This window comes from Myiozetetes cayanensis, unplaced genomic scaffold (assembly GCF_022539395.1).
Source record: "Myiozetetes cayanensis isolate MyiCay16 unplaced genomic scaffold, myiCay2020 scf7, whole genome shotgun sequence".
Classification (NCBI taxonomy): domain Eukaryota; kingdom Metazoa; phylum Chordata; class Aves; order Passeriformes; family Tyrannidae; genus Myiozetetes; species Myiozetetes cayanensis.
In genome coordinates this window covers 682,697-699,085 of record NW_026087964.1, presented here as the reverse complement: position 1 = coordinate 699,085, position 16,389 = coordinate 682,697, and the positions used below count along the sequence as shown (strand labels likewise).

General features: G+C 38.4%; 1 protein-coding gene across 5 annotated transcripts in view; it reads right to left on the bottom strand.

Annotated features, from left to right (window-relative positions):
• Positions 1–16,389, bottom strand: part of CTNNA2 (catenin alpha 2) — a 485,320-nt gene that overhangs the window by 25,651 nt on the left and 443,280 nt on the right. For all 5 annotated transcript variants that reach the window (XM_050338724.1, XM_050338725.1, XM_050338727.1 and 2 more), the window contains 4 exons: positions 12,595–12,708; positions 9,068–9,249; positions 5,681–5,786; positions 2,553–2,687 (listed from right to left, as the gene is read on the bottom strand). In XM_050338724.1, the coding sequence (XP_050194681.1) occupies positions 2,553–2,687; positions 5,681–5,786; positions 9,068–9,249; positions 12,595–12,708 (537 nt within the window). The remainder of the gene's footprint in view (positions 1–2,552; positions 2,688–5,680; positions 5,787–9,067; positions 9,250–12,594; positions 12,709–16,389) is intronic.

Below are 16,389 nucleotides of genomic sequence, written 5' to 3'. Positions count from 1 at the left end.
GAACTGTGGGGTGGCTTTCATCTGTCTTTTTTAGCTTTAATTGGTTTTATGTCTCTTTCCTTTTTATATAAATATGCATACACCCACACACAGATTCAAACATACATATGCATACATTCATTTAATTTATAAATATTGATTAATATTCTTAATAATGAAAGAATTCAAGCAGAGATTCTACTCCCTATGAGAATTCTGAATCATAAGTCATCTTTTGGATTGATCTGAATGATATTGTGGTTCTCTGAAAACACAGTAGTAACTTACAATGTTGTAATAATCATCCTGGTTCTTGATATTTACATCAAAAAACTTAAATATAGCACAAACATAAAGTTAATTCCATAGTCACAGGTTGGGAAGCTGGAATTCTGGATTTCTATAGTATTTCTAATATTGTACTGTATGCAAGTTGCCAAATAATGGTATTTCATTTTGATACAAATAAAATACTGCTTATTTGTAATTGGCTATCCAAGAGAAAATGAAGAAGAAGATGGAAGCAGAAGCAGCAAGTAGACAAGCAGATGTAGATGTGCACTTGGATACCAGATCTCTGGATAGCAAGGGAGCATACAGTACCCAGCACCTCGAAGATAAACAGCTCAGAAAACACTGTCAGGGAAGCTCTGCACTGTGTTACACCAGATAACAAGATAATGTTCTCACAAAGGGATGCACAGGGGTTCAACCCCACGTCACCTCCTGTTCAGGGCACCAGCAGAAGAAGCGAGCTGGGCAATCTTCACATTTTCCACACCTCAGGACTACTGAGTCTCGGGGACAGAACCAAATAATTTCTGCGTTTGAAGCCGGTTTTTTGTCTTTGCAGCTGACTGTGAAACCCCAACCAAACAGAAACACAATGGTGATGAAGCCTGGTAAGCAGCGGGTGCCAACAATGCCAGACTGGGAATGATGAAGTCAAGCGGTTCGGCCACTTATAGTTTCACAACGGATGGGGATGTGCCAGGAACGAGATTCACAATGGCTTATTCAGCATTCACATACACTGAATAAAGAGACTCGGAAAAGAAACACACACAACCACAAAAGCCAAGCTGGTCGAAGCACTGATTTGGGGAATTGTTGTAGAGAGATGGATATGACGACTCGATGGGTATGAAAAGCTGGACCCAGATGGCAGTAGGTAAGAAAAGATCACAGCAATCACTCTGCAGCAGAGCTGTCAGCAACACAAGGACAGATCATTCCGTTAATATCAGGAGGATGGAAGAGGATCTTTTCGTTGCTGTGGGAAGATCAAGGTATTAAAATTACATACGTACATACGTCAAGAAGTGAAGACCAATTGCAGGACAGATACAGGAACCTTAAAGCAGCTCCCTTTAGGATTGTGTGTATGACTTCAGAATGTTTGATCCAAGAGAGCCTGGCAAATGTTTAAGACCTTCTATAGTGCTTTGCAAAAAAAAAATAAAAATGTTACGTGGTTGAGAACATTTTCTCTGCCTTCTGATATGTTTGAGGAAGGCCAGTGATGTCACTGGGGAATCTTATGGATGGAATGAAGGGCACAAGTTAATTTGTCCTAATAATCTTCGTACTTGATTGGGCTTAAACAATGAAAGGGTGCTTTTTCAAAACCACCTTTGAGAACAATTTGTTTGAAGCATCTTGGGTCTCACAAATCACCACTGTTTTGAAAACACACTCAGGAGAGTGAAAAAATGACACATTTATAGCCATGTGGTCTGTATTTGAGTTAGAGGATAACAAAGGTGTCATGGGGCTAATACTAGGGTGAAGGAACAAAAAAAGGAAACCATGAAGAGCAGCAATTGCTGCTGCTTGGTTCTAGTGTTCTCCCAGGGGCACAGAGGCCAATGTTAGGAGAAGAAAAGAAAAAATACTCTAAGAATACAGAAAATTCACTGTTTATAATATTACTGATGCTGTATATTCCTGTCTTTATTTCTAAAAAAAAAAGATTGTGTGTGTAAGAAGTTTGCAGTGTTCATTGAAAATAACTGAAATAACTGGGTGGGCATTAGAGCATATAATCATTGTGCTTGCCAATAGTATTTGAAAACAGCACATGCATCAAAATTTAAAATATTTTGCTGGCCTTCCAGATTTTTTTGCTAAACCTAGTGTGCATTGGAACCTGAGTGAATGAATCCCATTAGTCATCACCATCTTAACAATATGCACTTCATACAGAGCTGGCTTCTGCACAGAGGAAGGAAATTACCAGTACTAACAAAGGAAAGAAGATTTATAATGAGCAAATATACAAAAGCTCCAAATAATTATAATATTCACAGCTTGGCAATGACTTTCTAGGCTATAAAATTACTTTTCTTTTGGAAGAATGAAGATTTTACAAGGTTAATATAAACAAAGGGTAATTGGAAAATCAAATTGCTCTACACAAGTTATTGTAAGGCCTGGAATAATGGTGATAACATTTTTAAAAAGCTTGCTTATGAATCAGTGGTTTTTTGTTTTGCATATTACTGCAATCAAAAATGCTCCCTTTCAAGTGCTACGTGGGAAACAGAAATGGCTAAATACAAATCCCAGCTTACCCCTGATACAATAAGTTCTCCTCCCAGGTTCTGAACTTCTGCCTTCACTTTGCTGCAGATATTGAGCTGGTGGCAGTACAGGGCAATGCGCTGCAGGTAGGCCAGCAGGTCCTGTTTGCAGGCTGAGTCTGGGCACTGCAGATGAAAGAAAGATTTCATTAGATGTAGCTGAGTTAATATGATTAGAGACAGGTCACCAGATAGTGGCAATGTGTGTGCATTAGGTGGGTCTATTCCACTTTGTCTTTACATGAGGGACTTGATGAAAACTCAGACTCTGCCTTTCACTTAACTCGATGTTTATGAATTGTAGCCTGGAGATGCACTATTCCTTTCTGGAGAGAGATGAAACCTCTCTGTCAGTCACTAATGAAAGGCAGTGACATTAATATGATCCCTGTGAGTGTTTACTTAGGATATCAAATTGTACTGAACAGAAGAGTCTATTGAGCAGCCAAAAGACCAGGTTTGACTTGAAGTTCCACAACATGGACCAGTTAAAGTCCAGAGGACCCCAGTTCTGACTGATTACACCCACTCTAATGCCAACTCTTGTCCGTGTTGCCATCTTCCCAGGCATTTGTGCAGACCTTCAGAGGACACAGCTCTGCCTCAGGCTTGGCAGAAGCCAGGTCTCTCACTGACACCTGAAGGACTTGAGAGGCAGAGGTGAGGCTGCTTGGGTTTGGTAATGACAGATCTGGCAAGCTCATTTTTGATGCTCGCTCAAATACCTTAATCTGTGCCAGAGAGAAATTATTTACACAAGTGTGAGTGACATATTGCAGAGTATCTCAGCAGATGACATCAGTATTGCAGCCCTGCTCAAGAACACAGTGAGTTAAGCTGGTCCCTCTGCATGTCTAAGGGATAATTCTCCATCCTAGAGGGAAGGTTGTCTACAGTCCTGTACCATTTCAGATACTGTGAATCAATCCCAAATGTGTGTTGATGCAGATTAGATTAGGTCAAATGTGCTAGACACTGTGAGGTTTTATAATCAATATAACTAGAAAAGGCCCAAGTACAATTTATTCATAGTCTCTGGGACTCTTAATAGAAACTGCATCTTCTCCCACAATATCAAGAGCATAATAAACAACAGTCTTGTAGTTAATATTCGAAGTCTTGCCTCAAGAGAACAGACCTCAGTAATTCACTCTGATGAAACAGGGCTAAAAGGGTCCATTGCTAACAGCATGTCTCCAATAAACACCCTTTGAATATCCTTTGACTGCATAGCTTGGGGAGCAAAGATTCCAAATATGCCTTTTTAGCATCTTATGAAGTTTATGATCAATTTTTAAAAAAATATTATCAGAGCATTTCAAGAAAAACTGATAGAATTAAACACACATAAACCAGCAGTATCACAGCCTCTGACCTGAGACTGCTGCTCTAACCCAACAGATATTGCTGGCCAGGAATGAGTTCAGGATGAACCAGTTGTATATTATTTTCTATAACCCTGAAAGCAGTCACTTTGCCTTTTTCTCTCCTTTTAAAACTAAGCATAAACAAAGCTGGAGGTTCACTGTGGCTGTCAGGTTAAACCTGCCCTACACTTATGGCAATGCTACAAAGCCTCTTTTCCTCAGACAGATGCCACATCTTTCAGGCATGAATCCCTAAGAAACCTTTCCTCCCTACCAGTGACAATTAGATACAAAAATATTTACCCTATTCTTGAAGTCTATGAACTGAAAGAAATGAACTTTAAAGCAATAATTCTAGAGAGCTGTCAAGGTTTTAAATATAAGCACCTTGGAGTGAAAAAAATGTAAGAGCTCTCTCACTGGAACAATAATTAAAAATGCAACTGTCCATAAAAAGTTTATACTGCACGAGGGTCTCCAAAGTTCTGTGAAATATCATTGAAGTGCAAGCATTAAAACAAATAATTCATTCTCAAAGTGCTTTCACTGTTTATTATAGAAGTGTTACAGTCCTCTGAAATTTAAAATGTGACTCAAGCCAATGCACTCTAAGCATAACAAGTCTGTTTGTGTTTCTGCCTTTAAAATATTCCACCTCTGCAAATACTGCAGTCCAGGAATTTCATCAGCTGACAGATGGATTTCTTCTTTCTTGAGCTAAAACGAACAGATGCTACTTTCGAAGGATTGGAATGGGTTAACTACAGGAAAAAAGTCTTGCTGGAAATGAAACTTTAAACCCAAAATTTCCAAAGTTATAGAGAAATGGGCAGCTTCAGGTTTCTTGCCATTTTCGCTCCTATTCCATGGTAGGATATGTTACACGCTATTACATTCTTTTTTGGAGAAGAAAAAGACATAGTTATTGTGAAGAGAAAGACTAGAAGCAAGGAAGTTATCAGTTCCCATTTCCAGTGAATTTTCTCCTGATGACAAAGAGAGGAAAGGAACTAGAGGAAGTTTACAAGTGAAAAAAAAAAGTCAAATTTAATTTGCCTGAATCTAAAATTAACTGCCTAGGACCTGGATTCGAAATTTGGCTCTTGACTTTTAGTCTGCTGCTTCCTCTCGCTCTCCAGATGGATCCAGATGGAATCCAATCTGAAAAAATATATATCTAGTTAGTTCATCTTTCCAGTTGTGAGATGAATTTGGCACTGGGAGTGAGGACACAGAGCAGGGACTGGGGGCCTCTTAAGGTGAGATACCCACAGGGGCCTGAAGCAAACCAGAAAACAGGGAGTCAAGGACCATTGAAGAAGAAATGTGCCATATCAAGGGAAATTGCTGAAAGAATGAGCTGAAAAGATGGTAAGGATTCCAAGGCATATGGCAAAGGTAACGGAGCATCTGAGTCTCTACTGTTTCCAAAACAGCAAATAAATTTTGGACTCAATGATCTTAGAGGTCTTTCCCAACCTAAATGAGTCTCTATCAGTCTAATTCTAACACAACACCTGGGCCCAGGAATGAGGATGTGGAACAAAGTCAGGCATTTCTGAGCTTTAGAGAGACTTGTTGATGACTTTCCTGTACAGCAAACCCCAAGTGATAGGTACAGAAAAACTTCTATTCAATGGGGTAGATCAGCATCCAGCTGGTGACTTCCAGCAGGTGACTCTCTGCCAAGTAAAAATAACCTTTTCCTGCAAAAGGCAACTCATCTGCATTGCTGCTCATTCCTGTGGTTACCTGATCAGCTACTGCCCGTGCCAATTTGTCCATCCTCGATCCTGCCTCTGCAATCTTCTTGGCTGCATTGATGACATCTGATGTGTTCTTCAGGGGGCCTTTGCCTCTGTGAAACACAAGACAATTACGCACAACCCAAATAAATCACGAGAGGCAACAGTTTTAGTGACCCTGTTTGGTGCTTGACTTTAAAATAGCAACACAAATGACTTCTTAATTTATTAGAATCTCAGCTTTTAACTGCTTTACAGTACAGCTTGATTAAGAAATCGGTCTGCTGCATTTCCCCTCCCTTACAAAATGCCTCACTAGCAATTCAGTGTGATGGTGCCTTCAAGCACATGAGCTGTACTTAAAAGTATATGCATTTTTAAGTGCTCATTAAGCCAATGCTCTTTGTAGAATACACAACTATTTAAAAATTGTGTGATTCCCAGCCAGTGCTAAATGTTAAGCCCATCATGTCTAGGGCAAGGATGTCACATTTTAGAAACCCTTTTTTAGTAGGTTTTTTTCATTGGAAAATGAAGATATGTGAAGCATAATCCTTATATTACATTTAAATATTACACTTCAAACATGTATAATTAGCTTTAAGACTGATCTTTCACGGTATTTTAGGATGATGTACAAAACTCTCATTTTAGTCTATACTGTAACCAAAGTGCATTAAGACAAAAATTAAAAAGTCACCTGTGGGAGGAACATGTTGAATGTGTGAGCAATTTATGTTGTGTGTTGTACTTTTGTAAACTTTTATAAGCTTTTATATAGTTTTATGAGTACTATAAATGCCAAGATGGCTGTGAGTCTCTTTGCTAGAACAAAAGGAAATCAGTGCCAAGAAGAAGGTGGAGTTTGATAAAGTAAATAATTGCCTTGTTACCTGTTAATAACCAATTATAAATGCATTTGTAATGCATGTTTACATCTGGACAGTGACCTGTAACCAATTATGTGCTTCTTGTCACGAGACCTTGTTTTCAGATACTATAAAAACTCTGAGCTATCCCAATAAATCGGACATAATTTAGATCTTACAGGTCGTGTATGTATGTCTCAGAGCCTCTCTGTCAACAGTCACCACAGATTTTTCTGGGTTTGTTTCACACTCAAAACTTTAATCCTATTTGTACTAATCAAATTGCTGCTGCTCCTGAGAATGGCTCAGTTGGAAGTGAGCTTATTTTCGTTTTTTTTTTAATTTGAAAAATCGTAATATGATCAAATTTATTTTTTTTTAATTGAACCAGAAGGATTTTTTTTTTACAGCACAACGTTGAATTATTTTTCCTTTTTTTTCCATAATCTATGATGCCAAGAATAACATGCTGAAACATATTTCCACTTTAATCTTCTTTCTGTACTTCTATTTCCACCTTAAACAGATAAGGAAACAAAAGTATCTCGCTTCTGGTGAACTTAAACTGCAGCAAAAGTCCTTCTTGGTGACCTCTTATGTTTCTACATTAATTAGATGAGCAGATCTTGCTGTCACAAACTCCATGCATTTGAAAAATTATTCTATTTTAACACTGCTCAGGTTACAGTCAACCAGAAAGGTGTGATAGGCTTTGTTCTGTTTTAATGGAATATATTAAACAAGTTGTTATTCAATCTGATGCTGACAGATGTGCACTTTGATTTTTTTTTTTTTTCATTTACTTCAAATGTGACAGTAGTTTTCTCTCATTCTCATATTAGTTCTGTCCTTTTGATGCTTGGAAATGTAATTACAAACCCTTCAATTTCATGTTCAGTGTATCGAGGGTTGTCCAGGAGGTTGGGTAAAATGTTCATATTTTGGGCTGTGTCTTTAGATCATTTCCTCCTTCCATGAAACAGTGACACTGTTGGGGCAGTTTTTCATTCTGTTTTTTGAGCAGAAGGATCAGCGTCCCAAGACAATACAAATACATAAATAGTTCAGAATCCTGTAAAATATCACCCTTCACAGGAGGTTCCACCCTGACATTTAGTATCCAGGGGTGGTGAATCTGCTGCAAAAACAACAGTCATGAAAGCACAAACTGAGAGGAAAACAAGTAAGTGGAGAGAATAACAGCTTGGAAAAAGTCTAGTAGTAATCTATTAAAGTAAGCAAACTTTCTATTGGCATAATTAAATTTAAAATGGATAAAAATGTTTACTGTTGCTTACTATCAACTAACTATCTATGCAAATAGTCAAGTTATTTGAAAATTGTTATTTATACACACTCCTTATCTATCTATCTATCTATCTATCTATCTATCTATCTATCTATCTATCTATCTATCTATCTATCTATCTATCAGGTATGTGTGGACTCCAGGTTGTAAATGCAGAGATTGGCTCCTCTGACAGGGTTTGAGGGTTTCAGACACAAGGCAGGTGATCAGCTGGAGATTAAGAAATCACAGAATCACTGAAAGATTTGGGTTGGAAGGGACCTTAAAGGTCATCCTGTTCCAACCCCCTGCCACGGGCAGGGACACTTTCAACTATCCCAGGTTGCTCCAAGACCCATCCAACCTGGTCTGGAGCACTTTTAGGGATGGGGTAGCCACAGCTTCTCTGGGGAACACAGTGAGATGAATAAATGGATGTTTTATTTTAATTCCAAAGGAAGACATGAAGATTTTTGTCCAGTTTTGTGTAATCACATTTTGACAGATACCATTTAAACTTGTGAACTCCCATTAAAAACAAACACTGAACCAAATTTAATTTATTATGGTGATTTGTAATTCAAAGAATCTTGTAAAATGTTGTCCCTGGTGCATTTAACACTTTGACTACAGTTTAACAAAATAATTCTGTTTATATCATATCATTAATGAATGGCCTTTTGATGCTTTGCAATTAGAGAAGAACAAGATATCAATAGAGAAAAGAAATGAAAGCAAAAAAAAAAATCATTACTGACAGACTCCCATAAAATATTAGATCAAAACTGTTTCATTTCATTTGGGATTTTTTTTTTTGAAAGAAGTTCAGTGTTCAAAATTATATAAATAGTTTTACCATTATTTTTGATTGACACAAATTGCAGTGAAATGCTGAAAGTTCAGAGAGGCACATGCATTCAGATGGGTACTAAACAAAATGTCAGTGCTGTGTCTGTAAGGTCACAGACTAACTTTGCTGCTGAAATTCAAGATGATCTGCAAGTAAAAGAGATTCAGAAACAGGACAAAAACTTCATGTGATTAATCCTATTTGGAGAAATATCCAGAGCTGTCTTGTGTAGAGAACTAAACAACACATCCCACTGTTTATGATGTGTGTTAGTTGGCTTTGCATCTCCAAAACCACCGGCAAATCATCTCAACAGGCTACAGATTGAACAGAAAAGGAAAGATGTGGCATATCTGAACCCCTCAGTGCAGGTTACTTTGCCCTCACCTAGTGAAGTCTGTCATTTCCATCATGATCATGCACATCTGCTTTGCCAGCACGATGATGTCATTGCCACTGTCATCCCACTTTGCCACCTCCGCATCCAGTTTGCTCTTTTCTTGGTGGAATATCTCCACCTGCTCGGCAATCTTAGCCTTCTCCTCCTGGGGAAGCTGAGCCATGATAGCCTGGAGGAAAAAAACAGAAGCTGGGCATGAAAAAAAAGGAAGCCAGAAACTTGACATTTCCAGTGGTCCAAATGGCAAGCACAGCTTGAGTTGCTTTTCATGGGAGCTGAAGATGCCAAGCAAAATCCAGCAGGTATTTGATTTCTGTTAGGACAGGCAAAGCCAAATCCACAGCATGTTTGTAGCTCTTCTTGCACCTTCAAGATGATAAAAATTATATGACGTACAGATTATTCACCAGTTGATACAGGAGGATTAAATTCCTATTAAATCTAAACTTCCAGAAAGAATAAAATGAAGGATATTTATGGGAAGAGGCAGACTGAATTGCCAGTATCTCCCTTAGTCTCTTTCTCTGTCAGAAATAGAAGTTTCTGATTAAGGCAACACTAAAATAAGCTGTGACGTGCGAGATAATGCATTTAAAGTGAATTGTAACAAGCGTGTCTTTTAATGATATTTAGTGTTCTGTCTCTCAGACGATATGCAAAAAGGCACTGCACATCAAGAAAGCAGAAAGTTCCCTTCCCTCTCAAAAAAAACCACAAACCAACAAAAACCCTCCTTATAAAATTATAATAACTACTTTTGAAGATCAAATGGACACTTCCAATAATGATTTCCAAGTTGAGTCACTATTTGGCTTGAGGGGTTCTGAAGACCACATTATGCATTTAATGGGGTGTGACACATATTTAAGTGTCATTACGTTTTTTTTCCTGTTTATGTCACTTTCAATCAGCTGAAGTCTTTTTCTACATGTTCTTAAAATGCTCTTAGCTTTTTAAAGTTCATAATTGACCTTTTCCAAAACTGAAATGAAAAAGGGCTATAAACAGTAGATCAGAAAATGAGAAATCTGCAAGTTAATCAAATTAAAACTCAACACGAGTTTTAATTAGGCCTTATCAATGTAACTCAGAAGTTTCAAATATTAGAATAATAGTCCTTCCACAGAAATTATATGAAAAATGCTGTGTAAGTCAAGCTAATAAATAAATATATGAAATACAAATAAACCCCTAGAACTGATGAGTTAACTGAAGAGAACACGGTAGGAGGAGTAAAATTTGGGAATTGGATCTGAATGTCTTGCCTGCAGTTTCTTTGGGTGGCAGCTTCACCTGCACACGCTTTAAACTGGTATAGAGTGTTTTAATATTTCTGTTCCAGCTGCTGAGGTGCTTCCAGAGCAGCCACATCCCACAGCAAATGCAGCTCAGTCATTGCAGTTTGATTTCTACTGAAAAACAACACAAGCTTTTCTACTGAAATACTAACAGCTTTATGGAGTAAGCATATTAAACAGATCCATTACATTCCACAGATAAAAATGTTTTTTGAATATTTTCCACAGAAAAGGTTCAAATAAGATACTATTCTACTTAGCAGAATCATTTCAATGAGTCACTGCAGGGTGTGGACTGGGCAGCTTCTGCCCAGATGTTTTCCTTTTAGGCTTTTGTCATTTGTTGCTCCCTGTGACATATTTTAATGTTATTATGTTATTCAGGAACTGTCCTTATAATGTATTGTGTTTATACAGTGTTTGCAGCTGATCAAAGCAGAAGGTTTTAAGTGCAGCAATAATAATAACTGCAATAAACGTAATAGAATTTAAGACTCCTAAGTCCCTAGGTGAACTCAATTCTTGGTAAAAAAATTACTGCAGTCTTTACTTGGCTTTCAGATCAAGAAAGGGTGACACGCTACCAGTCCTAAAGGTAACCAAAAAAAAAGGAAAAAGGCTATGAACTTTGATAGAATACTCTGTACTGTACCTCAATTCTGCTGTACCTGAGACTTGCTTCAGTAGTCAATTCTTTGAATATAACAAACAGCACTTTATGCTCTTTAAAATATAAAAATCACAGAAGGTAGTCCTCTCCCTCCAGAACACAGTTCTGCCATCCTTCTCAGAGTGAGGTATGCAGGTGTCATTCTGCACTTCCTGGGACTGCCTGGTTTTCACTGTCAGGTCCTGGTCACCCAGCTCTCTGGGATGGGATCTACAATCCATCTCTCTTCATGTGGATCAAAATGAATGTATATATTATGTCCTTGGGATTCAGTGATAGAAACCCAGCTTTTCTGAGATATGGTATGATTTATTTACCATCCGTATTCAATATTCATGGAACTGAATTTAAGACAAAAAGAAATCTCTGCCCATTACACTGGTTCCATGTCTCACATTTCTCCCATCCTTTTAAGTAAGCTTCTTTTAGATTTGTGTAATGCTTCTGTTTCTTTTCAGGGTGTAAAATCTTTGTGTTAAGTCCCAGCATACTGTGAGTCCTACAGCAGCTAAAATCTCCTCTGTCCTGGTGCTCTGAATTGATTTTCCAAAGCGTCGTTGCCTTTTGATCTTCAGGTTCTCAGCCCTACAAATCTTCTTCCAGAATCCAAGGTAAGAAATCCCCATTCCAGCTACCAGCTTTTGCTAGTGTTTGTTTAAGTGTGTGAGGACACATCAGAAGAACCCACAGACTTGTGTGAAACAGGCATGAAAATCATTCATGAAATTCCCAGTTCCCCACTGGTTCCCGGCTGGAAAATGTTTAAGGCTTATTTTTTTAAACTCTCTCTCCAGTCAAACATAATTTCACGATGTCATTTTCCCCTCAAATTATATTCTGATGGGTTTTTTAATAATCTGATCTGAGCAGCCTATTCAGGGTGAAGTAAACATTCATCAGAGGGTGGCATAATCCTGAGTGTTAACAGGAATATTCCTGAGTGTTAACAAACTTCACTTCCCCAGCACCTGTGACCCCCCAAGCACTCATCAGCTTCATTTGCAATCCCCATGCACAAGCTGAGGTCGCAAATCACAATGACTGGAGTTTATCATGATGTAATTACCCTGGCAAAATTACATTGACTCAGTAGCAAATGTCTTCAATTACAATTAAATTACAGGGACTACTCGGTAGCTTAAACAGATCTTCTTGACAGGTTTGCACACTGGGAAACATGACTAATGTAAGATTTCTCTGGATACGGCACATGGCGCCCTGATGGCATTTTTTTTTAATTTTTTTTTTTAATTTGCTGACTACTCCCACGGCTTCAGCACATTCCAAGCCTGCAAAGCCTCCTCTTACAGCAGTAGCTGGAGCAAACAGCTGATAGAAGGCATCAGCAAAGCCTCAGGAAGATCATTCAGTGAAGTCAATGCTTCTCAGATAGGTGCAAAGTGAACTTTCAGCTCTTGGGTCAGCTTGGTTCTGTCCTTTCTTAAATGACCCTGAAGATTGGAAATCCCTGCCTTTGCTTTGTGAGGCGCAGCTTTTTACTGGTGCCTGTGCAGACACTCATGTTTTATGGGGGGTTTATACTCACCCTGGCACTCTGGCCAGCAATGAGCTGGTCATCCTCAGTCTGGACACTTGTTCGGCTGCGAACGTCGTAATCTTCCTGCTCAAAGTCTGAATCATCCTCCAGCTCTTCAGGGGTCTAGAGAGAGAGAGAGAGCCAAAGAGAGGAGATGACAAGCTTAGGAAGAATACAGACAAAGTCCTATGCACAGTAAGCTCTTATTTCATTGATCCCTTGCCCAAGAAATGCTGTTTCGTTTCTCTTTTAAATGAACTTGTCTGCCTGAGCAGTCAGGAACTGGAATTGAATTGTCTTCAAAATTAAGTTGTTTCAACTCTAGTTTTCTTTACAAATAACATTTGTCATTACCTTGCCACAACTTTTCGCACTGCAATTTCTCTTAACTCTGTTAACGTGATGAATGCAGTTCCAGGAACAAACATCCTTTGGAAACACTAACAACCAGAATGCTGTATTTCAAAATAATGTTATTTCTTATATAAATGGACACTAATACTATTATAGTACTGGAAGCTACATGTAATCTTCAAAAGAGAAAGTAAAAAGCTGGGAAAAAGCATCTGACATCCTGGAAGAAGAACTTATCAAAACAAATAAGAGATTTCCCATTAAAAGAAATCATAAATGATGTCAACTGGTTTTGAAACAAATGCAAAGTTTATAAACTGTGTTATCTTGTTAGCTCACATGGTTCTTCTCAGACACAGAGCTTTGGAATTTGACCCATCCCCTGACTGAAACCACGTTATCTCCATTGCTGGTGCTACAAATGGTGTGAGGGTCTCTAAGCAAATTGGTTAAATCTTGTTATATATATATATGCAGGCTTCAGCTTGTTTAAAATTTCAGAGAAAGGGAGGAAAAAAGATAACCGAGGGATCCTTTTATTTGTTTTTTTTCACCTTCTAGCAAAAAATTAGGAGAAAAAAAATTTCCTTATGTATATACAGAGAGCCAGTATAATTAAAATCACTATTTAGTACCATATTTATTATGGATGGTGCAAAAAAAAGAAATCTTTAGAAAGAAAATTATATTCCATTTTATGACTGAACAGCCTCTACTACAACAGTCTGGCCATGAGCAACTTCTGTAGGTACAACACAGGATAATGGTAATAGGGAAAGGAGACCAACTGTATCACCTGACTGGATACCCCCAGGTGCCCCCAGTGTCAATCTCGAAGGCCATTACAGAAGAAATCATCCATGCTGGCATTCCACACTTGGAGGCAACGTCAAGTTCCCTAGCAGAGGTGCTAATCATTGCCAGTTGTCATTACAGCTCTGCCTTGAAGATGCTCAGTCAGTAGGAACCGGTCCAACCCCTCTAACATAATGTGGGGAAGTCTTTTGGCGCTGTTCGTCTTCCAGCCTGGTTTCCAACGTGAAGTGCACATCAGTGTTTGGAGCTGCATGGTGCAGTGCACACGATGGGGAGAGGAAAACACAGCCATCTTCATTTGGCTTGAAGAGTATCAATTAAATATGTGTTTTGATGCTGAGTGCTGGAGGAAGAAATAACCAAGTATGACAGTGTGGTAATGGAACCCAGGCTGCATCTCTGAAGAGAGACGTGTACAAACAGCGTGTGTAACAGGATAGACAGCTCGAGAGGTTTAGATGAGAAATGAATTTACCTTTTTCTCTACTGTCACAGGGAAAATAGAAAGATTGGTACCCATCATTAAACTGACCAGTGGTCTTGTTTTCCAGTCACCTTAATCACTTTATTTTCTCTGCTCAGCTGCCTGAGGGCAGGATGTGACCTTAAAATCTGTCACAAAGAAACAAGCTACAAAGAGAATCATAGAACTCCCTGAGCAAAGAGAGTACTTTCTATGATAGGGCTCTGCCTACACTTTCCTGTGAAGAAAAAGAATAGGGTGGAGAACTTCAACCCCTTCTTCACAAACCAGCCAGCTCTGACCCATCCTCCAACTCCATTCAACTACCCAGTTTCACTGGTCATTGTAAAACCAGCATTCTTTCACCCCCAAATATCTTCCTCTTAGTGTCTTCTGTCTCCACTTTTATAAATAAGACTATAAAAGATAAAGTGCAGTCCTTTCCCAGGCTTTCATAGCCAGACTTGCAGTAAAGTAAGGGTGTAACATTCAAAATACACATCTCAACACTGTAACCAGTAAGGACACCCATGAGGATGACCCTTAAAAAGCAAAAATATTCTGAAAATTCTATTCAAGGATTTACTCTTAAAGAAAGATTCAGAAAGAAATGTACTGCTGTTATTTTTCAACACTCCTAATATTAACATTTGTGGTCTTTCAAAGACTGAAATTTAATGGGTATAGATGTTGAACTTGGAGAAAATAAAGTGCAAACCAAAAGGACCAGTAATGCAACTGTTACTAATACACTCCAAGCACAAGACATCTCCATATTTCCCCTCTGGACATGTGAGATCTAATTCAAAATGATCTTTCAGATTCTCTTCCCTCCAGGTTTTCAAGCGTGATGAATTTAACATCCTCATTTTCTTCCCCAAATAGCTACATTTTTCATTAAGGGGAAGAACTGGAGTTAACTTCTGACTGTCTGATGCCATTTCAAACATCTTCATGCTCTTCACCCCTGCACCATCGCTTTGTTTTAGCTGATCCCTTGGAGATGCAGCCCACATAGAATAGAGTCTCCCTTTTGTTCAGACACAAAGGTATGAAGAGAAATATTGAAGTTCCTTGACTTAAAGACTTCTACTCTTGGCAGGGCCTTCTAAACATGCCATAACAACTGTCTGGTTTGTAGCAGACCAGAAGGTCTGTTAATAGACCAGAAGACTTCCTAGGATGACTTCTTTTTCAAATAGAGTATCTCTACTACACACAGAGCATATTCTTCATTCATCTAACTCAGATGAATTCTTCCAGTAAATATATACTTTCTTTTTAAGATACATGTTTTATTTCTACTGGAATATTTTGTTTAAATATCTCTCTGACTGTGAGAGTAAAGAGCTTGCTGTAAACAAAATACCTTCCATCACTACATTTTTTTATTTTGTCTTTTGTGACTTCAGTATAAAAATGTGAATTATACAAGTGTAAGTCATAAAATGGCATATATATGCAGATTTATAAATGCTATTTGTTTCATATTTCACCTACTCAAATATGCTTGATGTAGGTAGAAACCCCACTATGCTACACTGTTGTATGCATTTAGAAATTGTAAGATGCAATTATAAGAATTTCAACACTGTGAACACCAAGTCAAGGTAACCTTGTAACGAGAGGAAAGGAGGGAAAGACAAAAAGATACTCCCCCATTTTTTTATGTGAAAATGTCCTTTAATTGTAACAGGCAAGAAGAAAAAAAATAGACCTTATAATATGCTTTTATATCCAACTCCACACTCTTCTGTACACTTGGTTTGGTACAATTGCAGCCTGAGTGACTCAGGTGCAAGCAGTACCTGACTGCCTAAGTCAGAGAACCTCTCTCACTGCAGGTCTTTGGTTGTTTAATAATTTACAGTAAAATCTAACACTTCAAATTCAGTCTGAGAAGCAGCAGGCAGTCACTGCAGACAATGGACCCCATAACACCCTTTGGAGAGAGGCTGTTTCAAAAGATGCTGGGATTCTGCAGCAGATCTAGTTTTCCAGAGGACCTGAAAAGTTGCAGCCCTTTGGGTTTCTCCACAGTGGCTGCACCCCAGGTGCTGATGGCTAAGCCTGTACTGAGAAGTGTGGAAGAATGGAAGAGCATTAATACACCCAAACACTTTGGGGTTAAGGACCCCACACTGCCTTCATTTCATTTTTATTCAGACTCA